Source organism: Drepanopeziza brunnea (assembly GCF_022702325.1).
Source record: "Drepanopeziza brunnea f. sp. 'multigermtubi' strain 214-2 chromosome Unknown ctg2, whole genome shotgun sequence".
NCBI lineage: Eukaryota > Fungi > Ascomycota > Leotiomycetes > Helotiales > Drepanopezizaceae > Drepanopeziza > Drepanopeziza brunnea.
The window spans coordinates 2,358,557-2,382,608 of record NW_027094065.1 but is presented as its reverse complement, the minus strand read 5'-3'; the positions used below and the strand labels follow the sequence as shown (position 1 = coordinate 2,382,608).

The window sequence follows — 24,052 nt, the reverse complement described above, 5'->3', positions numbered from 1 at the left end:
CATGTTAGGATAGACTGGAGAAAGGATTCCGAAGTTGTATAACACATACCTTACTTGCGTCATACTGACTAGGAATGAATGGGTACCGCTGTATTAGCATCGGCATTATTTCTCTTCGCCATGCCTTCTCGGTGTTTATTGTCTCTTGAATCTCGTGATTGTTATGATTTATTATCTCTGGCTTATAATATTGCATGGATGGCTGTCTGACCACCCACATACCTATTTACCTACCTACCTACCTAGTGAAAGATCCAGTTCGATGCATTGTTTGAAAAAAACCGGATCCGTCTCCGGACTCGGGGTTAATAAGCATGCCCCAACTTGGCCAAAAGTTTGTAGCTTTTGGGATACCTGCTGCAATCTGTACAGCACCATGAGATCGTAGCATCTCATACGCTGCTGCTGCTGCTGCTGCACCAAAATCGAATGATATAGGTCTCTTTGTAAAAGTAAATTGAGCTGCCGTGGATGAGACCGTGGTTGAGGAAGCTTTGACTTAAAAAAGACTTGGAATTTTTTACATCAACTGCATTCGAAACCCAATTGGAGGTTTTCGCGCTAACTGACAGCCTCAGCCTCGGGAACCCACCACCTTTTTTTCCTTGCGCTACAACTTTCCCTCCGACCTACGTAAACAACCAACCACCTAGTCTCGACAACATTGTTGCGTCGGAAACCACTCGATTTGATAAATCAAAATTCGCACTTCAGCTTCGGCGACTCTGCGATTTTAGGATTGGACCGAACGCGCCTAGTAAGACACACACACACAGAGAGAGAGAGAGAGAGAGAGAGAGAGAGAGCAAAGAGCATTTAACACATCAAGATGGCAGCACTAGACGGCAGCCAGCATGATGCTCTGTTACTGCTCAAAAGATCCATTGCAGCCAGTAGCCCGATCATACCTACTACGACCGCCGATGCATCCTCTGCCTCGTCCGTGGATCTCAGCCTGGCCAAAGCAGCCTTCCTTCACTTCTCGTCGCCGACACAAGTCTCGATCCCCCTCACCACCCCGACGCGTTTCTTCTCGTCCGATAAGCCCGTCGACCTCCGCAGCATCTTCTTCGCGTGGGAGAAGCGCGAGACGGCGATCCCTGAATACAATGGCGCAGCCCAGGAGCTGAACGCGGAGCTGGCTGCTGAAGGCGGCGCGGGAGGACAGGTGCAGGGTCTCGCATTCGTGGAGCGGTTGGACCTGATTACCTGGCTGGAGGGTGCGAGTGAAGAGTCCGAGTACATTAAGCCGTTGGCGTCGGATACGTCGAGCGCGGCAGCGTCGGCGCAGGTTGCGTCTGGTGTGAAGGGGGGTATTGCGCCGGTGACGAGTGGTGCCCTGGGGAGGCAGAGGAAGACTATTGATCCTCGGCTGGCGGAGATCTACAACGGGGAGCGGAAGATGGGTGATAGGAACAGTGTATTGAGGGGCATCAAGCCTACGGTATGTGCTCATCCGATCCCGATACACGCCCGGGCGGGGAAATCTGACTCGGACTAGGACTTCTCTCACGTTCGCAAACTCGCAGCTCCTTTCAATGCGCGGAAGGCTGCGCAAGCAGCAGCTGCTGTGGCCGCTCAGAATACGGCATTGACAAACAACCCCAAATCCTCCGGCCGTCGCCCAGACCCTATCATCTTACTCTCGCCATCAGCGTCGTCGCTCCTCCGCTTGTCGAACATCAAGGCGTTCCTCGAGAATGGCATGTACGTCCCACCCGACTCTACCAGCGCGTCCTCAAGCAGCTCTTCGAGCCTGTTACACACGATGCGCGTCATTCCCTCGATTGACGCCACTCGTCCCGTGCGCTTCATCCTCGTCGATACCCCCGAGCAATTCAAGCCCGAGTACTGGAACCGCGTGGTGGCGGTCTTCACGACAGGGCAAGCATGGCAATTCAAAGCGTACAAGTGGCAAAATCCTACGGAACTCTTCAAGCACACGATGGGTGTGTACGTGGGCTGGAGAGGTGACCAGATCCCCGACACGGTCAAGGGGTGGGGACGAGGTGTCTTCCAGACGCAGATTGACAAGTACAACGTAGGCGAGCGATCCGCGGCTCGGTTTCGGGATCGAGAGGTTGTCGAGGGCATTTGGAAGGGGATTGAGGACAACATGCGGCAGAAGGGCTGGAGGAGGGATTCCGGCCCCGCGGCTATCTGAGAGGTCAGGGTGCCGCTTCGGTCGCGTCCGTAGTTAGCGAGCGAGGCGAGGCACCGTCGATGCAGGTGTTGGGCGTTTGTGGGCAGGTTAGGTTATGGTACGCAGCGAGCGCGGCAAGGGTCGACATGTCTCTCTCGTCTTGGTGCTTGTGGAGTTGAGGGCGTTCCGGGTGTGCTTGCCTTGCCGCCTTCCTGAGACGGGGGGTTCCTGAAATGCTGGCGGGCTGTCTATGCATGTCAGTCTGATTCGCGTCGGCGATCTGGGTTCTAGTTCTAGTTTTAGTTCTAGTTTTAGTTTTAGTTCTAGTTCTAGTTCTAGCTCTAGTTCTATTTCTATTCCTAGCTCTAGTTCTATTTCTGTTTCTGTTTCTGTTTCTATTTATATTTCTAGTCCCAGTTCTAGTTCTAGTCGTAGATCTGGTGCGAGGCGGATCATCATTAGTCCGTTGGTGGGATGAGACTACGGAAGATGGACGTTTGCGTTCAGTCGCGTGGTTTTAGTGTTGGTTTGCTCGCAGCAGGATCGCCGATGCTGTTACGCTGTTACGCTGTCCTTCTGTCCTTCTGTCCTTCTGTCCTTCTGTCCTTCTGTCCTTCTGTCCTTCTGTCCCGCTGTCCTCTGTCTCTCCGTCTTTCTGCTGGGGCTCCGTACATCCGGGCTCGTCCTCCATTACCTGAACCCGAACCCGAGCCCGAACCCGAACCCGAGCCCGAACCCGAACCTGAACCTGAACAAATCCCCCTCTTCCCCCCTCCCCCCCTTGACTTTCTCGAAGACCCATGGAAGAATCTCGGGTTCCGGTTGGACCGTACAAGGGATGGTGAGTGGTACAGGACTAATACTACCACAGTACTATAGGTACTACAGTTCCTCCGTAGTTGTGCTACGATTACCTACCGGTACTACAGTACAACTACTTCCTTCGTCCTCCAGAAGTACGTAATTCTTACTACATTCTCCCACTACTACTGTTTGGGCAGTACATGAATGCTTCCCTGAGGGGGAAAGCCCCCCGGGGATACCGCCATGCGGCCACTGCCGCCACGGCCACTGCCACTGCCACGACCACGGCCACTGCCACTGCCACGGCCACGGCCACTGCCACGCGGGAAACCAACCACAAGTGGCGGCAGCTAAACGCCGAAGGAGTTTGTATGACTACCGGTAGGTACTACGTAACTCACTGACTGTACTCTTCTTTCTCTCTCTAGTATCTCCGATCGATTGTCTGAGAAGTTCCCGGTCTCATGGCACGTGTGACGGTACTCTCTCTGCTCTGCTCTGAAGGCCGATCGATCTCTTTCCACTCCCTCGAAATCCTAACACGTACTACTATCACCACCACCACCACCACCACCACCACCACCGCTATCCACATCCTTCTGCGACTTCTCCTGCGCTCCGTACCCCGTACGCTTTTTGCTTCTTCCTTCTTCTTTTTTTCTTCTTTGATTCCCCCTGCATGAGGACCAGGGAGGGGGGGAGCAGGGAGTCCGGGACCCAGGCACGACCCCGCCGGCCCTGGTCCGGCCATGTGGTCGCCAGGGCTTCTGTAGGACCGAGTCCGTACAACAGCCGAAAGCCAAACGCCCAAAAAGCCAAAAAGCCAAAAAAGCCAGAGAAGCCAGAGAAGCCACAAAGCCAAAAAGCCAAAAAGCTAAAAGGTTCACAAGCCAAACCGCCAAAGCCAAAAGCAACGTGGCAGTGCGGAAACACGACCGAAGCGACCCCACGGAGTCCGTACCTGATTTAGATTTTCCCCGTAGACGAGGATCAGGGTGTAGGTCTGGACTCTGGACGCTGGACGCTGGAAGCGATGGAAGCGATGGAGGAGGAGGAGGAGGAGGAGGAGGAGGGGGAGGGGGAGGGGGAGGAGTCATAGAAGTAGTAGTCGTAGTTGTAGAAGTAGTAGTGCGTATTACTAGATATATACACTTCCTACTTGCTGCTTGTACTGTATTTCTGCAAGCTTCTTCCACCGGCCGCATTTTCCGGTTGTTGTTGTTGTTGTTGTTGTTATTGTTGTTATTGCATCTCAACTCGGCTCGACTCACGATTCATGCTCGTATAGCCGTATCGACTTGTACTAGGATGTCGGGATAGGCAGACGTCGTCGTACATACTAGTCCAGCTGTGAAACACTCGTTGCAAGGATGGAGGACGATGGATACTAGTACTAGCACTAGATGGATTGCCACGTGCGGACTGTCGCAAAGGGGCGGATAGTACAACGTTCTACCCGTCTCACTAGTTGTACTCGGCCTAGCTGTCCTGGCTACTGTACCATGACGGCACGTGGATGGGCCATTGTGGTAGCTGTCGGTCGCAGTCTGTGTGGTTGTACTGCTATTAATATTACTCCTGCGACTACTACTACTATTGCTACTAGTACTATTACTACTACAATTAATACTGCTACTACTAGTTCTACTACTATTACTACTACTACTATTACTGCTACTACTCCTCCTACTACTACTACTCCTACTACTATTAATACTACTACTACTATTAGTACTACTACTACTACTATTAGTACTACTACTACTATTAATAATACTACTACTACTACTACTACTACTACTACTACTACTACTACTACTACGACTACTACTACTATTAATACTACTACTACTACGACTACTACGACTACTACTCCTACGACTACTACGCCTGCTACGCCTACTACTCCTCCTCCTCCTACACTGCGACAGTACGTACGGACCGGACTGCCCTGGCGCGACACTCCTTGGCCCTGTCTTGGCCGGCATAGGCGGGCGGCAAGACCTTCCCGATTGCGGTGATTTCGGTTCTCATCAACGTGGGTAGATCCTTGTTGCCACGAGTGCATACTTTTCCATCAGGTCACGGGGGGAGTGGGTTTGGTCGGGGCACGGCGGGTACGGCAGACGACAAAGCAAGAAAAGAAAGCCCAGCCTTCTCGAACGCATGACCGCATGACTGGACTGGATGGAACCCGATGCCCGCCAAGCAATCGAGCAGTGCGCAGAGACGAGCAGTGAGCAGACGAGCAGACGAGCAGAACCACTCATCCAAACAATGGACCAAGAGCTGCCCTGCTACTGCTACTGCTACTGCTACTGCTATGGCCATTGCCATTGCCATTGCCATTGCCATTGCCCTGCCACGCCTATTTTAGGAAGGACGGATATGTACAGTACAATAGGTAGAAAGAAGTACGCCACGCTAGGTCCAGTACAGTACAAGTAGCACAATCTCTTTGGCTCCATCTCGTCTCGTCCCGTCTCGTCTCGTCTTGTCTCGCCTCGTCCCACGTAGTACGTCGTAATTCCATGTACCGGACGACTTCTACTGTACTACAACTGCTATTACCACTACTACTACTGCTACTACTCCTACGTACTTACCCTACCTGCCTACTCCATCAAATCCATCGGATCCACCTCGACTTTTTACTTTACAAACCCCGATCCACCCTAGACCCATATCCCTATCCCTATCCTGATCCCTATCCCTACTACTACTAATCCCTACTACCCTCCCCCTACCCTCCCCTACCCTCCCCTACCCTCCCCACCCTTCCCCACCTGCCCCACCCGCCCCACCCGCCCCACCCTACCCTACCAAGCCTCCCATACCTGTCTAACTCTCGTTACCGCCTGCCTTTCTACTCCATACACCTAAATCCACCTGCGGCCCTACCCACCAGGTGCCCATCATCTAATTGTCTCTCCACCACAAATCCACACCCACCTCAATTGGAGTTCCTCCTCCCCGGAGCCTTCATCCTCGTTTCTTACTTCTTACTTCTTACTTCTTACTTCTTACTTCTTACTTCTCACCTCTCACCTCTCACCTCTCACCTCTTCTTCCCTCTCCCCTCTCCCTTCTCACCTCTTCCCTCTCGAATTGGCTCTCGCAGGACAGGACCCGCCATCAATCAATCAATCAATCAATCAATTAATCCCCTTCAATCCGTTCGTCTGTCATCGCTTCTCCCTCAAGCCTCCTCGCTTCAGCTCGACGAACCCGCCACCCATTAGTCATTCAGTCAGTCGCTCAGTCACTCAGTCACTCACTCAGTCACTCAGTCAGTCAGTCACTCAGTCAGTCACCACCTACCAACCAGCAAGCAGCTCATACCACCACACACGACCCCAAATTCTTCCACCCATCTTCACACGAAAAGTGAATCAGCAGCATTCCTCGACGCGGAGTCATAGTATCGGCAGGGACAATACGACTTAGGCACATTGAGAGGCAACAATAACAACAACCACATTCTACTCCTCCACTCGAACATCCTCTCCTCACCCTCCCCCCGCTACTCGAAATATCCGCCTTCCCAAGCCTATTCAGACATTGTCTTCCGATACACCAGCTCCGCCGCCCGGTATCCATTCCACCAGCGAGTCCTCGTCGTCGTCCTCCTCCTCCTCCTCCTCCTCCTCGTCCTCGTCCTCCTCCTCCAAGATGCACCAGACTTCCTCGCGCTTATTGCGCATGACGCATGATGATAGGCCGTTCACCAGGGTAAGCAAAGATGGTGGGATACCTACCGATCGATCTCTGCGGCCGCACAGGAAGGAGCCTAATATGTTGTTTTGTGTAGGATTTCAAGGACTTGTTCGCAACCTTGGTGGTCAGCCTGCCGCTCGGTCCGCACCGGGTACGCCTGTCGCGGGTTGAGCACTCGTTCCTCTCCGAAGAGGCCATCAACAATCTAGGCTCCCTGAAATTCTCCCAATCCAACCGGATGCCAGATCCCAAGGACCCGTCCCGCATAGTGACCACCACGACCACGACCACCTTCACCATGGCGCGGGAGATGGCGCGATCGGTGTGCCAGCGATTCTTGGAGGCCCGCTTCATTGAGTCGGCCGATGGCAAGCACCTGAAGGACTACACCTTGAAGGGCACGGTCTGGCAGTTGACCCCCAAGGGGATCCATCTGCTGGAGAGGTTCTGCGCCAAGAACGGAATCCAGCAGAAGCACATTACCGAACTCGTCAACTCGGCCCGGAACACCATGCAGCTGGTCATCCTCGAGCGCGAGTCGCCGGACGATACGCTCTCGATCGACCGCGGCACCATTGAGGTCATCTTCCGCCGATTTGTGGGCCAGAATGGTCCGAACGTCAAGAGCAGCATCAGTTCGGCCGACTCGGATTCCCTGAATGAGTACAAGGATGGCATGGCGGGGGTCAGAATGGCCGCCGAGCGCAAGATCGGCTCACCCCCGCGCACCTATACCCAGACCTTCACCGGCAAGGCCGCCACGGACTGGTTGATGGACTGCTGCACGACCGTGGATCGCCGAGAGACGAACATGATCGCGTCGCTGTTTCTGGAGCAAGAATTCATCTGGTGCGTTCAGCAAGACAAGTCGTATCTCCAGCACATGCATGCACAGGAACGAGAGAAGTGGGGAACCATCTTCCAGCCGACGAAACATGCCATCTTTCAGATGACACAGAAGGGCAAGGATGTCATCAGTATGACATCGAGGGAGCGCATCTCGGAGAGTGGCGGCGAGCCGTCGACCTGCCCGGCTGCCCGACCCGGCGTGGGTCGCGACTCCAACACGCAGAAACTCGACAAGATCCTGAACGACGCCTCGCTCCGACTGCTGTTCCGAGAGAACCTGCGGGATACGCACTGTGAGGAGAACCTGTCTTTCTACCTGGATGTGGACGAGTTCCTCAAGGCGTGTAAGCTTGCGATCAAGGCCAGTGCGTCTTCCTCCCGAGCCGGCAGCTCGGCGAGTACGTCCGCGGCCGCGCTCGACTCGGTCAAGGAGACCATGGCGTCGGCGTACGGAATCTACAACGCCTTCCTGGCACCCGGCTCGCCTTGCGAGCTCAACATTGACCATCTCCTGCGGAACCAGCTGGCGACCCGGATGACCAAAGCGGTTGGCCAGGACTCGGCCATGATTGAGAGCCTCAAGGAGGTGACCAAGCTCTTCGAGGAAGCGCAGCTGTCCGTCTTCAAGCTCATGGCCAGTGTGAGTTGTCAAGATCCCCGAGCCCCTCTGTCCCCGGCTAACTTTTTTTTTTTTTTCTTCTCCAGGACTCGGTTCCCAAATTCATGAAGAGCTCCAAGTACGAACAGATTCTCCGGACTTACGACTTTGATTCCATCGCTCCGCGAAACCCCATGGTCTTACCTGAACGTAGCATGAGCAGGTCCCACCGCTAAGCATCGGGAAAGGCCTCTCTCGACTCCGCAATCCACCAAAAGGATTTGCCTCGACGGTTCTTCTTTTTCAACAACAACAACAACGGCCTTCACCGCGAGATATGTTCCTGAGCTCGCAGCGACTGGACCTTTAAAATTTGGATAGATCTTTTTTTTAAAAAGCGATTGCATAGATTCCCCGACCTTGGGTATCCGACCAAGGCGCGAGCTCTGGATGTTTTCGCTGCCCGTTCTGTACTTTCTGGACACGCTTGATCTGGTGGGTTCATTGGATTTTCGAGCCTGTGTGTGTGTGTGTGTGTGTGTGTGTATGCATCACTGGCGTTACGGCATGGGAAGAATTGGGTATTAGACGGTGCCCCGTTGATGCTCTCTGCGCGATCTCACGCCCTTGGTTTCGGGGTGCTTTTTTGCTTAGTCGGGGGATCGAAGAGATTGAGGGTGTTTTGCAAATAACATGCTCGGTCGCAGGAGGGCCCCTCATAAGATGAGACCACCTTCAGTGAGCGGCCCAGGGTCGTGTATCGAATGAAAGCCCGTAGAACTGACTCTGTCTCCCTCTCTCTTTCTCGGTGGTTTTTTGTTTTTTTTTTTTTTTTTTTTTTTTTTTAATTCTGCTTTTCTTTTCTTTTCTTTTCTTTTCTTTTCTTTTCTTCTCCTTCTCTCTCCTCTCATTCTTATCCTCTCCTGCAAACAGAAATCGCCCTCCATCCCACGAATCCGAGCCCGCGATACGGACTTGGAAGTCTAGCATGTTGGCTTCATTCCTCTCGCGAAGGTGCAATTTCCTTCCTCTCAGGTCCACATTCCTGGCGCCATCAATAAGCATTCGAGCAAGATGAAAATGCGTGGATCAGCTCAACCTTCTGAGACTTGGAGTGGTCAGTGATTGGGTGAGGGTGAGTCGGGCTGGCCCTAGACTCGGCTCCTGGCATTGGTGCCAAAGGCTGGGGCATAGCTGGGGCGTACAGCGACTACAGTGACACTGGAGTTTGATGAGATGGGCACTGTGGCGATTTGGGGCCCGAGAATGATCAAGATCACACAGCGTGGCCGGATTCTCTCTTTTAAGAGTCGAGCACGCCCCCAGCCTCCTCCTGCTTTCTCTCCTTCCTTTGCATCCCACAGATCAATCACTCTTTTATAAGACACAGTCATCTTCGACTCCCACGCTCTTTACTTTTGCCTTGGTACTGAAACCCCCCAACTCAACATGAAGTTCTCGGTTGTCTCTGTCCTGGCTTTGGCCAGTGGTGCCCTCGCTGGCGCATACTCCAACGACACGGTTGTCTACGAGACCATCACCACCACTGCCCTCACCACCTGTACGTTCAACCCCTCCAAATCTCTGACTCTCGGCCCTCCGAAGATGTCTCTTCCTAGTGTCCTGGGAGGGGGCGGCTTCGGACTGCCAGACGACCAGTGCTAACTCTGGTGAAGACTGCCCTTCTGCCACCACCATCGTTCACGGCACCCAGACCTACACCGTCACCGAGGCCACCACTCTCACGATCACCGACTGTCCCTGCACCTTCACCCAGGTTCGTCCCCATCTTTTTGCATTCCAGCCCATCCACATTCCACCTCACATTCCAGCCCCCCCCCTCCCCCAAGCTGTTCTTTCCCCAAATGTCCAAACCCAAAGCCCCTCACTGAGACATCCATCCGCGCCGCAGCCCATCATCAGCAAGCCCACCCCTTCCACCGTCCTCTACACCTCCTGCCCCCCCACCTCCGACGCGGGCACGCCAGCCACCTACCCGGCGGGCCCCCCGGCCGCGTCGGGCCCCGTCTACAGCAACCCGCTGACCACGTACCCGGCGGGCGCGCCCACCACCAAGCCCGCGGGCGCCACCAAGCCGATCGGGCCCGAGAAGCCCTCGGGGACCGCCTCGTACGCCACCCCGGCGACCTCGTACCCGGCGACCTTTACCGGTGCCGCGTCGGCTCACCAGGTCGGGGGGGGCTTGGTCGTGGGAGCTGCTGCTGCTGCTCTTGCTGCTTTTGCGTTGTAGGGAGGGGAGGAAGGGGAGGGAGGGGGAGGGTGATGCGGTTGGAAGAGTCGGAGGGGGGGGGGGGGGGGGGGGGTTTTTGGAGGGGGGGGTGTAGTATCCGTTCTTGCATGTCTTGGAGTAGTTAAATTTGGGACCTCTCAGGATTCTAGGCCTCGAAGCTCGGTGATTTTGATGATGTGATGTGATGTGATGTGATGTAGATGTGAGGAGAGAGAGGGGAACGGACGGACGGGCGGACGGAAGTTCAGTTCAGTGGTTACGATGATTAATATCTTGTCTTGAGTCTGTCTGTTGGGCTTCTTTTTTTGTTCTTCTTTTTCTTCTCTTCTTCTTTCGTATACTTTTTCTTCTTCTTCTTCTTTCGTATACTGGCTGCTCAAGGAAGGGTTGATTGATCGGTTACTCGATCGGGTAAGTAGTCAAGTAGGCAATTAGGCAGTCAATTAGGCAGTGAATTAGGTAGAGTTGTTGTTGTTGTTGTTGTTGTATTTATTAACGTCGGGCGGGTATCTAAAACGCAATGCTTGGACCCTAGGGACCTCCTATAGGGTACGGCGACGTGCTAAGTAGAGGAATTATATACAAAGTACTATCTAATCGAGAGTAAAAACCACGTTAAAGAAAACCTCTTGTCAAATAGCTGGACACTTGTAAACCTTCTAAAAGCAATTTATAGTGATATGCGTCGAGTTTTTTCTCGACAACTATCGAATACGTGTGGCCCTACGGGCGGCCTCGATCCGTATAGTACAAACATCGTTCTCTTTCGTCGTAGAGCTAAGAAGGCTCGCGTTCGTAGCCCTTAAATAAAGCCGGTGTGTTTGTAGAACGCTCTTTCGAAGGCGCAGTACCGTGTTTTCGATCAATCGAACTAAGCCCTTCCTATCTTATCTTTTATACACGTTCCTTCTTTATTGCAAATCCTCTTAGTCTTTTCAATCGGTATGCCCGTTAAGTATAGATCGTAGTCGGCGTAGTATTCGAGAAGAAGAAGGAGGGAGATTCGGAATCGCCGGTAAAGGAAAATCTCTTCGAGGAGACGTCGCATGTCGATGATTCAATTTCGGCTCTCTAGACTCTTCATCTCTCTTTCTACCGCAAAAGAAAGAAAGAAAAAGAGCTGGAGGTTCGTAAGGGGCACCTCGTACAGGTAAAGAATCGTAGCCCCCCTGAATTAAGTAGAGGAGAACTAGACAGATGGAGTTTATATATATATATATATATATATATATATATATATATATATGCAATTAATTTTAATTTTAATTTTTTTTTTTTTTTTTTTTTTTTTTTGGATTACGGTGGTGGTGGCATGGTGGATAGAAGTAGACTAGGTAGGTAGGTAGATAGTATGTATGGTAGGTAGTCTAGTCTAGTCTAGTCGATCGATCGATCGATTGATCGCGATGCGTGATGAAACCAAGCAAGCAACCTTTTCTTTTTTGGGGGGTGGGAAGGGGGGTGGGGGGTATTGGGGGAAGGGAGTAAGTGTATGTATGTATGTATTACCACGATTCTATCCATTAGCTGTTTGGATCGAGATGCTGGTTTGTAAGGAGGTAGGTAGGTAGGTAGGTAGGTAGGTAGGTAGTAGATCAGCCGGGCGTATACAGTGCCGCGAACCGTTCACTTATTTATACTCACTCACGTCTCCCTCTGCCTCGGCCGCCGCAGCAGCAGCAGCATTGGTACGGTACCTCTCTCTCGGGTGCGTTTGCGTTTGCGGTTATTGTATGTATGGATGGATGGATGGATGGATGGATGGATGGATGGATGTACTCTTTTGGCTGAGGCGTGCTGCTGCTAGCTAGCTAGCTAGCTAGCTGTTGCTTTGTAGGTATGTATGTATGTATGTATGTATGTCTTTGCTGTTGCTAGAGGAGGGCTGGTTCGAGATGGATATGGTAGGTTAGGTTAGGTTAGGTTAGGTTAGGTTACTTGTAGGGGGGGGTAGGTAGGTACTTCTCTCTCTCTCTCTCTCACACACACAACTATCAAAGTCCTCCAAGTCCGAGTCTGGAGCGTACATAGGATAAGCGCCGAGAGTGCCGAGCTGGAACGGCGAGCGGTGGCGGCTCCTGGAAGGGTACGTACGGGTGCGCTGGGGATAGATGCGGCGATGGCTGGTTCTCCGACTGGTCTCCGAGCGGCTCGAGGAGGCCAGTACGCTATGACTGCGGCGCTGTCAAGTTGCTTTTCTGCGTTTCCAAGGCGTACTTGGAGTTAGGTACCGGTATGCTCGCGCGCGGAAGAGATAGCAGAGGTCTCTCGCGGTTGTCGCGCTCGCCGTCACTGACTCCGAGTTTGAACTTTTGTAGCGTCTTGCTGGAGAAGAAAGTAGGCTATTTGTAGGGTGCGCGGGAGAGACAATGCGTGGCTGGTTGAGATCACATATAAAGCACATAATCGAGGGGAGAGATGTCGAGAAGAGGAAATGAAGTTCGCTTGTCTTCTTTAACAGAACCTCGCTTAATATAGGGACGAAAAGTTTATTATGTAAATACAAATAAACGAGAGCCTGTGGTCTCCTGAGCCCGAGCATATCAAAAGAGTGATGGTATGCCTAGATTGAAGATTCAAATGAAGCCCTGAGAAAAGAAGGGTATCTCGCCTGCTTCTTCGACCTGCTCCATTAACTCCGGACATAACATTGGTAATGAACCGGTGGTAATTAACACAGTGGTAGAACACAGTGGTTGAACACAGCGTGGCTTTCAGTCTCCTCCTATCACTGAGAATCTAATGCAGCCAGCCGTCTGCTGTGGGCCCGTGCGAAACAAAAAGGGAAGCAGCACCATGAGGCGATCGGCAACATTCTTGAACAGGAGAATCCACCAGAGAGGATCCAAGTACCTCTACCCAACATCGTAAAGGACGAGTGCTAGAAGCATTCGAGCCAGTAGCTCGAGGCTCAGAGCTTTGAAGTCCATCTCATGGTGACGACCCGGACTGGCAGTAAACAGAAGTTACCCGAACGGAGCCATTGTCAAATCAGGCCGCGCAAACAGTCAATATCTGAGCTGTGCCGCCGGAACAGGTCACTAGTGCTGCGCCGACCGGATACTCATGCAGGGGGATCTCGATCCTATACCAAGTGTCACTCTGCCCTCGGGAAACAAAATCAGCTTTCGGAGGTTTACTCTCTTACCTTCACGACCATCTATCCATCATGCTGATGCGCAAGTCGACTCTCGCTATTCTGGCCCTCGTGGACGTAGGAGCGGCAGCGGCAGTGGCTGCCAACTCCACCGTGTCGCTCCTCTTCCCTGGTTATGCCACCGGGGAGAACTGGCAAGTTTTGGGATCAATCGTAGCTTCAGTGCGTACTTCCATTCCGATCTGGCGTCTCTGCATCTGAGCGTGCCCTGATATTTTTTCCCAGGATGCAGCGGCCACGACTTATGCCCTCTCATGTGCGGACACCAGCGACGACTCGGAGTGCCCCATCCCAACATCTTTCACCTTTGTCGAGGGGCCTTCGACCATTCATTACCAGATGACATTGCCCTACGGCTCGGGTTCGAATGAGTTGAACTGCAAAATAACGCCGGCACCCTCGCCTATGGGAGTGTGTACAGCCACCGTTGCGGAGATAGAGTCGTCCTCCACGGAAACGTCCAGAATTACTCTGTCCTTGAACGATGCTAGTTACTCTTCTTATGTTGGGACTTTAGCTGTTACCATCACAGCTGGAGTAGCGGCTACAACCAGCAGTGTTGCCTCTACGACCACATCCGCATCCCCATCGTCGAGCAAAGGGAGTGGTAGCTCGACGAGATCGGGGACTCCTGCGGTTGGAAGTCCCAGCAGCACGAGTCTCAGCACAGGAGGGACACCCATGATCACGCAAGCACCCTGGGTCCTTGGAGCAGCTGCAGCGTTGGCCTATGCGGCGTTGTAGAAATGTACCGAGTTACTGTCTTTTGATGGGTTGGTCTTGTATAAGTAGATGATTCGGCTGGGGGGACAGGACTGAAGCAGTGCCCAAGCAAACTCTGATCTGTCTGTACGAGATGTGGCTGCATTGCCACCCGGCTATTAATACGTGGAAGTGTGTAAGCTGGTCAATTAAGTCAACTGAGTTGGGGTCCCAATATTCGATGGCCCCTTGTGCACTTTTTTCTTAAAAGCAGATCAACAGTGTGAGATGTCGATATTGACTTCTTTGACTTTGGCTCCGTTGAGTTGAGTTTCGAAGAAGCATTGAGTCCAGACATCGACATCGGTGACGGTCAAGCCCCATGATGGCGCCGGCCTAGTAAAATCCTAGTCCGGGTTTGACGGTTTCACAGACAGCCCGTGCAACTTCTTCGTTCCTCGGTGATGGGGTTGGGCACACATCGTTTCCCACCACTGGGGTTATTGTTCAATCTGGCTTGCTCGTTTGCCATGACGACGACGAGGTGAAGCCGACGACGACCGTTGAATAGATACTTGCTAGCACTCACAAGCTTCACAAGCTTCACATCCCCACACCTCTTGACCTTGGACGACCCCGCACCCAACCTGGGAGCTTCAAGATGCCGAAACGATTCGTATTCACAACTCTCACCCCTCTGCCCGAAGGCATAACGAGGGAGACCGTCATGGAAACACTTCGATCGCATACCGAGATGATCGACCTCAACCCTCTCGTGATCGAGCGCCATCCGATCAAGCCCCCGCCAGATGCCACCGCCGAGGAGTACCACTGTCTTTGGTACTCGCTCACTGACCGCGTTCATTATCTTCCCGGGGGCCTGGCAAGTGGACAGGTGAGCTACACATGCTGTTTCCACGACCTGAAGGATGGGCTCCAGACACACTGCTATGCGCCCCTTGGCCTGGACATCAAAGGAAAATGGACCTTGGGGGGCTCTTTACCCGGAGAGCTGATTGCGCCCGTGGAAATAGGAATCGGGGCGCCACTACACGGGCTATGGCTGCGCGAGGATGTCGATGTAAGTATCGTCGCATCCAAGATCCGGTGGGAGAGGCGCTGACGCCGCTAGATGCGCTGCAACATAATGATGGGGGGGTTCGTCAAGAAGACACTGAAGAAGGCACACTCGCATCTAGTCGGCCGCCTCATAATGAAATCCCAACTCCAGTCAGCATCGGCCAAGAACCAGGCTCTGAACGCCCAGAGCATCGCGTTTGCAGGGCCGCAAGCCTCTACCGAGGATGAGCCGAGTGAATACGAATCTCAAAGCATAGCAGGGAAATCTATGGGACACACCAGCACACATTCGAACTTGCAAGGCCCGGATATGTTCCAAGCGAAACGGATCAGCGACAGTTACAGCCAAAAGAGCTACGGGCCCGGAAGTGGCTCTGGGCACTGGAGTATGCCGAGCCCAAGGATGCCTCCAACGCAGAGCTACGGCCACAGTCATAACAGCTTCGGCTCTGAACAGTCTGATGGGAGGAACAGCGACGACGAAAGTCTGTATCCGGCTGGGCTCAACATCAGGAACACGGGCGGTTCAGGGTCGGAGAAAAAACCATCACCGGATCCGGCGGCCGGAGGACAGCCCCCGGGTGAGAGGCTTTCGTGGCAGAATTTGCCGCCGAAACAGAGCCCGAAAATAACTGTGTCGGAGCCGGAGTATTTGCTGCCGGCGACTGCGTACCGACCGCCGCCGTCGCAAAGGCGGAAGGCAGCGGCGCACAAGACAGCGGCGTATGGAGGCCAGAATCACATTGCTGAGCTTGAATAGCTATGTAGGAAGCACAGAATTGCGTCTATGGTGTGTGGGATACCGCGTGGATGGTCGGGAAGCGAGGCGTTGGGGAGTTTTGAAGAATCTGTATTCACTTTGGATCCTAAGTAAACGGGGAATTTGGCAAGGTGAAGAAGAATGTTTGGTCAGCGAGATGAATGAGAAGAAAATCCCACCCAAAGAAAGGTTTCAACTTCCAGGCGGTGACATGGGGAAACTGTGTTTGCTTGCCATGCCTCGAGAGAAAAGAGTCCGAGAGACTTGTAAGAGTTATCGAGTCAACAGTGTCAACAGTGAAGTGATGAACCTCGCGATCTATCTATTTTTGGGTATCTTAAAAGTACAAACTTGAAATAGAACACACACCTTCCCATGTTACCACATGAAATATTATGACTCCTCAATCTTTTGCTTTTCCTCTGCCTTCTCCGCAGCCTTCTCCGGCCCATGCCCGGTGGTCTCGTCAGACTCCTTTACCATAGCCGCTGGCCTCTTAACCGCCAGCTCGTGGAGATCCAGCAAGGTCTCGTCCTGAACATCTTCTGATTCCAAGGCAGTTTCGTCTCCGGAGTCGTCTGATTCTGGGATCTCAGACTCTGATTTCAATTTCTCCTCCAGCTCGGATGACATACTGTCCCATGACGAAGTAGATGATGTCGATTCGCCCTGTACGTCCAAAGATGCTTCCTCTACATCTGTACCTGCATCTGCATCTGCACCCGCCTCTACCTCACCTTCTATCTCCTGAACAGATACAGCTTCAGATTCTCTTTCTGAGATATCCTGGCGCTCATCCTCCTCGTACGATTCGACAATCACAGGTATCTCTACCCCACCTCCCTCCTCAGTGATCTGCATATCGTCGAACTTCTGGGTAAAATCTGCCTCATCCTCGTCCGCCTCCAGCACAGTCGTTACAGAAGATCCCACGGATGGCGATTGCCTGATATGGCGTCTCGTATTCTTCCGACTCGGATCGTCCTCGGCCGCAAACATAGATGCCAGAGACTTCATTATCTGCGGCGCCACAGGCCGGGCTTCCTCCACCGGCTCTAATCCTTCCGCCTCTGGCGGCAGTTTGTAGTTCTCTGCGGGCAGAAGATCATAGGTATCGCACACAGTCTTAAACAGAACATATAGACCCGTCTGTCCCTCGACCTGCCAGAAGACCCCTCGATGTTGGAACCAAGCGTGCGCGAATATGCGGTGCAAGCGTCTGAATATGTTCGTCAAGTGCTTAACACCGGCTCCCCTCTCGTCAACAGCATCTCCAGCCCCTAGACTCAGCCTACTGGGGAAAATCTTCTGGCTGGTGACGATATTGGTGGCCCAGTCCAGGGTGTGGCAGCAATAATCGATAGCGCAGCAACTCTTGGGTGACTCGTGGACCGCGCACAGGAATTGCCACTCGCTGGCTCGCATCTCGGGACAGGTTGCAGCAGAACATGCCGGGTGGTCGAAGAGGAACCCAATAATAAGGTCGTTGCATTTGTTTATGAGGAAGCGGCATAGTTCGTAGAGCCATAGGGCACGATCGACGCCTTCAGGTTGGGTGGCGATGAGGATGGCGGTTTCGCGACTGATAGGGATTGTGTCCTCGCCGTTCGGAGGCTTGGAGTAATAGTAGTGGAGAGCTTTCAGATGCTCTTGGAGTTGGAAGGCCGAGTCGAGCTATGTCAGTCAGTCGTAGGAATTAACTGGTAGGAGCTTCTTGGAAGCTTCTTAGGAGCAAGGTCTTACCTCGTTCAGAGGGATGAGGGGAGGGCCAGCTGCCATATCTGCAGATCTGGTACCTGGGTGTATCCGCCGTCTGGAGTTAGCGTCAATCATGCTCTGTTCGATCGTAGGTTCAGCCATTGAGCCACTCAGTCCGGGGGATTTTGGTCCTATCTGGATTTCCGTGGGAGGTGGTGGGCTCGGGAGTCGAGGAGAGCTTGGAGGGAGCACCATGGTTCTTGGTTCTTGTGATCTTTGTGTTCGGAGCTTCACTTAGAGCAGCGTCGGAGAATTCAGCTTATCGAGACTTAGTGCGGTCAGGCAATGTGCATCGAAGCGGTGGTCAGAAGTTTGTTTTCTGAGAAACGCGTCCGCGCACTGCTTTGTCTTCGTGACGGCTCACAGTCGGCGCTAAAAACTTAAGCTCATGGCCTCGCCGGAACATCCTTTTGCCCGCCAACAACGTCAAAATGAATGTCGATGATGAGGAACCTCCTTTGCTGGTAGAGGTCGAGAAGGAGATTGATGTTGGTGCACTTGGTTCACTTGACGATCCAAATCCCATCATCAAAGTCCCTATTACCATAGTGACGGGTAGGTTCCACTATCAACCAGCAAGTCGGCTACTTACTCACTTCAGGCATGTACAGGGTACCTCGGAGCTGGGAAGACAACCCTGATGAACTACATTCTGAACGAGCAGCATGGCAAGAAGATAGCCGTCATATTGAATGGTATATATCTCCTCGTATTCCAACATATCAAATTTGCTAACGCCAGCATCAGAATTCGGCGATTGTAAGTGTGGCTAGAATCTTTGCTCTATGTGAAAAGAGCTTGCTAACGGCTCAGCGATTGATATTGAAAAGTCTTTGACTGTCAATAAGGGCGGTGAGAAAGTGGAGGAATGGCTTGAAGTCGGCAATGGCTGTATTTGCTGTTCGGTGAGGTAATTATCTCTCACATCAATTGTAAACTCTCTGTTGACAAAATCCAGAGATTCAGGAGTCGCAGCCATTGAATCGTTGATGGAGAAGAAAGGACTCTTTGATTATATCCTCCTTGAGACCACTGGTCTAGCAGACCCAGGGAATCTTGCACCTCTGTTTTGGGTTGACGAAGGACTCGGAAGTACCATCTATCTGGACGGCATTGTTACCTTGATCGATGCCAAGAACATCCTGAAGAGTCTTGATGACCCTGTTCAAGAGACTGTCAAGCATGAAGAGCACGAGGGACACCATGGGCCTGTCTTGACCACAGCGCATCTCCAAATCTCACACGCGGATGTTATTGTGATCAACAAATCGGACCTGGTTAGCGAGCAAGAGCTGCTCGCTGTCAAGGAGCGAGTACAGGCCATTAACGGTCTTGCAAAGATTCATATCACCTCTCAAGGGAAGGTCCCGCAACTCGAGGGGTACCTGTTGAATTTAGATGCGTACAGTGACGTGGGAGCATTGGAAGTTGCGGATAAAGGGCATAGTCACTTGGATCCGGTATGTAGGTCTACGATGGGTGGAGTGTACGCTGACCAACCTCCGAAGACAATTGCAACAATAACCCTCACAATCCCAGTCCTTGAGGCTGACCAGCTGCCCAAATTCGACGAGTGGCTCAGGTCAATTCTCTGGGATTCCACGCTACCGGCTGCGGGCTCAACTGGGGAAGAAAAGTTTGAGATACATAGGCTTAAGGCCAGACTGCCGCTTTCGAATGGCGAAGTCAAGATTGCCCAAGGGGTTCGAGACGTATTTGAAATTGTTGATGCTCAAAGTACGAGTGACTCGGCCCAGGCATCCAGTTCACAGGGAAAGGTTGTGTTGATAGGGAGGCATCTTGTAGGCAAGCCTTTCAAGGAGAGCTTATTCAATATGATTGGTTCCTCATGATACCTACCTCTCCAGCCTCGACTGTTTGTGAAAGGTGAGCGGCTTCTGTTCACACGTCTGGCGAACAAAACGTAGCTTCGGTACATATACAAATATACAGCTATTTGGGGCTCCCTAGGCCTAGCCGAAGTCAACATTTGGAATAATTGTATGAATTGTGTGAATTGTGTAAATTGTGTAAACTGTCTAATCTGTGTAATCTGTGTAATCTGGTCGAGACCCACAAGCTCGTCATTTAACAGCTCAGAGATTGCTCAGGCGGGGCAATGTGAATGCCCCTCGCTGCACGTGACTCAACCCTTCTAGTTCGGCATCGACACTTCGAGAAACAGCTAGCTAGCGCAACCAGTCCATAGGAAGAATTTCCTGCTGCCGCCCATAAACAACCATACCGACCAAACCTCCTACCTCACAATCCAAAATTCCCAAACCACCCCCCCCCATCCTCCTCGCATACTCCATTTTGATCGCGAACCTCTGTTATCTATCCTCTTGAACCTGCCATTACATCTGCACTGAAAGAAAGCCGCACACTACCGCGAACATGAGTGGTATGTCAACAAACACGTCGCAGCCTTTGGTCATCTACTAACACTGTTTGCAGTCGTCGGTGTAGACTTGGGGACGGTCAATACTGTTATTGCCGTTGCCAGAAACCGTGGAGTCGATGTGGTATGTACTGCGGAATCCTGGATTCTGGATCCTAGACCTATTATCACAGGCTTTGGAATACTGACTGTGTACAGATTACCAATGAAGTTTCCAACCGAGCCACCCCGTGAGTTACACGTCCTGCTTCCCTTCGATCTGCGCATACTGAATCCTACGGTAGATCCCTAGTTGGCTTCGGTCCTAAATCCAGATACCTCGGCGAGCCCGCGAAGACCCAGGAAATCTCCAACCTCAAGAACACAGTTAGCTCTCTCAAGAGATTAGCAGGGCGCTCTTTCAACGACCCCGATGTGCAAATCGAGCAGGACTTCGTCTCCGCGCCCCTTGTTGATATCAATGGCCAAGTCGGTGCGGAGGTTACCTACTTGGGAAAGAAGGAGCGGTTTACTTCGACACAGCTCGTCTCCATGTTCTTGAGCAAGGTCAAGGCCACAGCATCTGCGGAGTTGAAGCTACCAGTTTCTGACTTGGTCATGAGCGTTCCAGCCTGGTTCACCGATGCCCAACGACGAGCCCTCATGGACGCTGCTGAGATATCCGGCCTTAAGCTTCTCCGCTTGATGAACGACACTACCGCAGCTGCTCTGGGTTACGGAATTACTAAGACCGATCTTCCTACTGGCGACGAGAAGTCCAGACGTGTGGCCTTTATTGATATTGGACACAGCAACTACACGGTCTCCATTGTAGAGTTCAGAAAGGGCGAGTTAACTGTCAAGTCTACTGCCTGCGATCGCCATTTCGGAGGACGTGACTTTGACAAGGCTATTGTGGACCACCTGGCTTCTGAGTTCAAGGAAAAGTACAAGATTGATATCAAGAGCCATCCCAAAGCTCTCGTCCGTGTCCATGCCGCCGCCGAGAAGCTTAAGAAGATCTTGTCCGCCAACCAGCAAGCCCCAATCAACATCGAGTCCTTGATGAACGATGTCGATGTTTCCACCATGATGAGCCGTGAGGAACTCGAGAAACTAGTTGAGCCTCTGCTCAAGCGCCTCCATGTCCCCTTGGAGCAGGCTCTGGCCGACGCCAAGCTCAAGGTTGAGGATATCGATATCGTTGAGTTGGTCGGTGGATGCACACGTGTACCTGCCCTTAAGGAGCGTATCCAACAGTTCTTTGGCAAGACACTCTCATTCACCCTCAACCAAGACGAGGCTATTGCGCGAGGATGTGCGTTCAGTTGTGCTATTCTTTCTCCTGTCTTCCGTGTCCGCGATTTCGCCATCCACGATATCGTCAACTACCCTATCGAATTCACCTGGGAAAAATCTCCTGACATTCCGGACGAGGATACCAGCCTGACCGTCTTCAACAAGGGCAATGTCATGCCATCAACCAAGATTCTTACCTTCTACCGCAAGGAGACCTTCAACCTTGAGGCCAAATACGCCAACCCCGAGGCTCTCCCTGGAAAGGTCAATCCCTGGATTGGAAGATTCACTGTCAAGGGCGTCAAGGCCGACTCGAAGGATGATTTCATGATCTGCAAACTCAAGGCGCGCTTGAACTTGCACGGTATCTTGAATGTTGAGTCTGGCTACTTCGTGGAGGATGTGGAGGTGGAGGAGCCAATCCCCGAGGAGAAGAGTGACGAGAAAAAGGACCCAGATGCGATGGACACTGAGGAGAAGCCAAAGACCCGAAAAGTCAAGAAGCAAGTCCGGAAGGGTGATCTCCCCATCATCTCGGGTACTTCTTCTCTCGATGAGACTGTTAAGGTTTCCGCCGCCGAGCAAGAATCTAGCATGATCATGGAGGACAAGCTTGTCGCCGATACCGAGGACAAGAAGAACGAGCTCGAGACTTACATCTACGATATGAGAAACAAGATCGACGACACCTACTCCGAGTTCGCCAGTGAGGACGAGAAAGTTAAGCTGAAGGCTAAGCTTGAGGCTAGCGAGGTAAGCCTAGAATACTTTGTCTCAATAGAAATTTGCTAATATCCCCACAGGATTGGCTCTACGACGAGGGTGAGGATGCTACCAAGGCCGTCTATCAATCCAAGTACGATGAGATCCGCGCGATTGCTGGTCCCATTTCTCAACGCTACTTCGACAAGGTTGAGGAGGAGCGTGCAGCTGCTCAGGCTATTGCTGATGCCGAAGCAGCCAAGAAGCGCGAGATGGCCGAGGCAGCAAAGAAGGCTGCGATGGCTCAAGAGGCTGCCAGCAAGGACGAGGAGATGACCGATGCCGAGACCACGAAGCCGGATGAGGTTGTCGAGCCCGAGGAGAAGTAGAGGACTTGCATCAATGACGCTTATGATATGACGACGGATGTGGTATCTGCATTTGTAGAATCTCGGCCGGGAGAGCCTGCGGGTTCGTGTTCTGGTGAGATTTCGGGGTGCCTCCTACATCTCTAGCGAGAATTGCTTGATTGTTGGTACAGTGCGCGTTCATAGACGGCGATGCAGCAAGGATAGAGGTTCCATCAAATCCTGAAATTAGATTTAAACCATGTACAATCCGCTGTGAGATGTAGCTTTCTACACAAGTGTGTGTGGCGTGGGATCATTACTACGAGCTTTACCATTCACGTTCATCAAACTGAGGATGAATGGAGCAAGTGCTGATTCCTTTTGTCGGGACGCCGTCAATGATCTAAAGTCCTGATCGCGTAGCGTTTTCAAGGGGTTAAGTTGAAAAAAAAACCGGTATCAGTTGCTCCTTCCATTGCGGGCTGCCGAGTAGCTATTATCACTCATGGAGCACAAGACATGGTACGGCCTCTACGCTGGCAGTTCGAAGTTGAGCGAGTGCAGGATCTCTTCTCGACCTATACAGTTACGATTGTTTTCCGTGCTCGATTAGGTATTTATTGCATATCTCGTCCCCTTTTTCCAACACCTCGCTTAACCGCTAAGGCAGTATCGCCGTGTCTCGGGCCGTGTCTCGGGCTGTTTTTATATAATCATAAAAGTATGAAAGAGAGTAAGGTAGCGTTGAAATGGGTATAAGCGTATGCTGAGTCTATGAGACTCGGAGTACTATCCAATCATTTCTGTAGTGAAAGGGCTATCATATGTATGAAGTAAGATACACTTTCGTCTCTCGCATATTATGTATGCCTTTTCGGACAAACAAATAAACGTGCAACATACTTATTAGGTAGATATAAGGTTTTTGCCGTCCATCACGCCAGTGAAACTCTTCGCTAGCAAGCTTTTTTTTTCCCCATATATGATTCCATGTATACCGGTATGTACAGGTGCAGCACCTGGCAATCAACGGGTCGAGTCCGGGATATCTCATCACATTATGAAGGGAGGGAAAAGGGGGCTTTACGAATCAGACCAGACGGAGGCCGATCTTTTCTCTTCTCGCAGGAAATGATCGATGTCCTTCCATCATGCCGGCTTGCTTGCACACGGTAGCTGCTGAATTTGCAGTGCCGTTGGGATATTCCGGGTGCGGCAAATCAGTCAAAGATGCAGTGGATGCCTCGTCTGAAAAGAAAAGCTGGCTGTATTATCTTGTCTTCTCTTGTCTTGTTTTGTCTTGTCTTGTCCCAAGAAAGAGAGCTAGCCGGCTGACGGGCTGACTAGAGGAGGGCAAAACATAGGGGGGCGATCGCCCGAAGTCGCAAGCAAACGCTGGAGTAGATAGGGAGGGGGCAGGAGGTCTTTCGTTATATGCTTCTGGTGCTTCGGGTCTGCTACCTCGTCTCTCTCTCTCTCTCTCTCTCTCTCTCTCTCTCTCT

The 24,052-nt window shown here is 52.1% G+C and overlaps 8 protein-coding genes across 8 annotated transcripts; 7 read left to right on the top strand and 1 right to left on the bottom strand.

Annotated features, from left to right (window-relative positions):
- Positions 1-829: 829 nt before the first annotated feature.
- On the top strand, positions 830-2,164 carry L3040_001831 (uncharacterized protein; the record flags this gene model as incomplete). Its single annotated transcript, XM_007294503.2, has 2 exons — positions 830-1,444; positions 1,502-2,164. 2 exons carry the CDS (start codon positions 830-832, stop codon positions 2,162-2,164), a joined length of 1,278 nt encoding a protein of 425 aa, XP_007294565.1.
- A 4,455-nt stretch (positions 2,165-6,619) lies between these two features.
- L3040_001830 (uncharacterized protein) lies at positions 6,620-8,347 on the top strand (the record flags this gene model as incomplete). Its single annotated transcript, XM_007294501.2, has 3 exons — positions 6,620-6,679; positions 6,759-8,153; positions 8,219-8,347. 3 exons carry the CDS (start codon positions 6,620-6,622, stop codon positions 8,345-8,347), a joined length of 1,584 nt encoding a protein of 527 aa, XP_007294563.1.
- Positions 8,348-9,560: 1,213 nt separating this feature from the next.
- On the top strand, positions 9,561-10,362 carry L3040_001829 (uncharacterized protein; the record flags this gene model as incomplete). The annotated part of the gene is made up of 3 exons (XM_066156909.1): positions 9,561-9,672; positions 9,788-9,888; positions 10,024-10,362. The coding sequence occupies 3 exons, from the start codon at positions 9,561-9,563 to the stop codon at positions 10,360-10,362; spliced, it is 552 nt and encodes a 183-aa protein (XP_066012915.1).
- Positions 10,363-13,531: 3,169 nt separating this feature from the next.
- L3040_001828 (uncharacterized protein) lies at positions 13,532-14,263 on the top strand (the record flags this gene model as incomplete). Its single annotated transcript, XM_007294499.2, has 2 exons — positions 13,532-13,681; positions 13,745-14,263. 2 exons carry the CDS (start codon positions 13,532-13,534, stop codon positions 14,261-14,263), a joined length of 669 nt encoding a protein of 222 aa, XP_007294561.2.
- Positions 14,264-14,882: 619 nt separating this feature from the next.
- L3040_001827 (uncharacterized protein) lies at positions 14,883-16,061 on the top strand (the record flags this gene model as incomplete). Its single annotated transcript, XM_007294498.1, has 2 exons — positions 14,883-15,302; positions 15,354-16,061. The coding sequence occupies 2 exons, from the start codon at positions 14,883-14,885 to the stop codon at positions 16,059-16,061; spliced, it is 1,128 nt and encodes a 375-aa protein (XP_007294560.1).
- A 393-nt stretch (positions 16,062-16,454) lies between these two features.
- L3040_001826 (uncharacterized protein) lies at positions 16,455-18,014 on the bottom strand (the record flags this gene model as incomplete). The annotated part of the gene is made up of 2 exons (XM_007294497.2): positions 16,455-17,735; positions 17,805-18,014. 2 exons carry the CDS (start codon positions 18,012-18,014, stop codon positions 16,455-16,457), a joined length of 1,491 nt encoding a protein of 496 aa, XP_007294559.1.
- A 236-nt stretch (positions 18,015-18,250) lies between these two features.
- Positions 18,251-19,672, top strand: L3040_001825 (uncharacterized protein; the record flags this gene model as incomplete). Its single annotated transcript, XM_066156908.1, has 6 exons — positions 18,251-18,374; positions 18,431-18,514; positions 18,567-18,578; positions 18,633-18,729; positions 18,778-19,279; positions 19,328-19,672. The coding sequence occupies 6 exons, from the start codon at positions 18,251-18,253 to the stop codon at positions 19,670-19,672; spliced, it is 1,164 nt and encodes a 387-aa protein (XP_066012914.1).
- Positions 19,673-20,216: 544 nt separating this feature from the next.
- On the top strand, positions 20,217-22,589 carry L3040_001824 (uncharacterized protein; the record flags this gene model as incomplete). Its single annotated transcript, XM_007294495.2, has 5 exons — positions 20,217-20,223; positions 20,277-20,344; positions 20,419-20,450; positions 20,505-22,251; positions 22,302-22,589. The coding sequence occupies 5 exons, from the start codon at positions 20,217-20,219 to the stop codon at positions 22,587-22,589; spliced, it is 2,142 nt and encodes a 713-aa protein (XP_007294557.2).
- Positions 22,590-24,052: the final 1,463 nt, after the last annotated feature.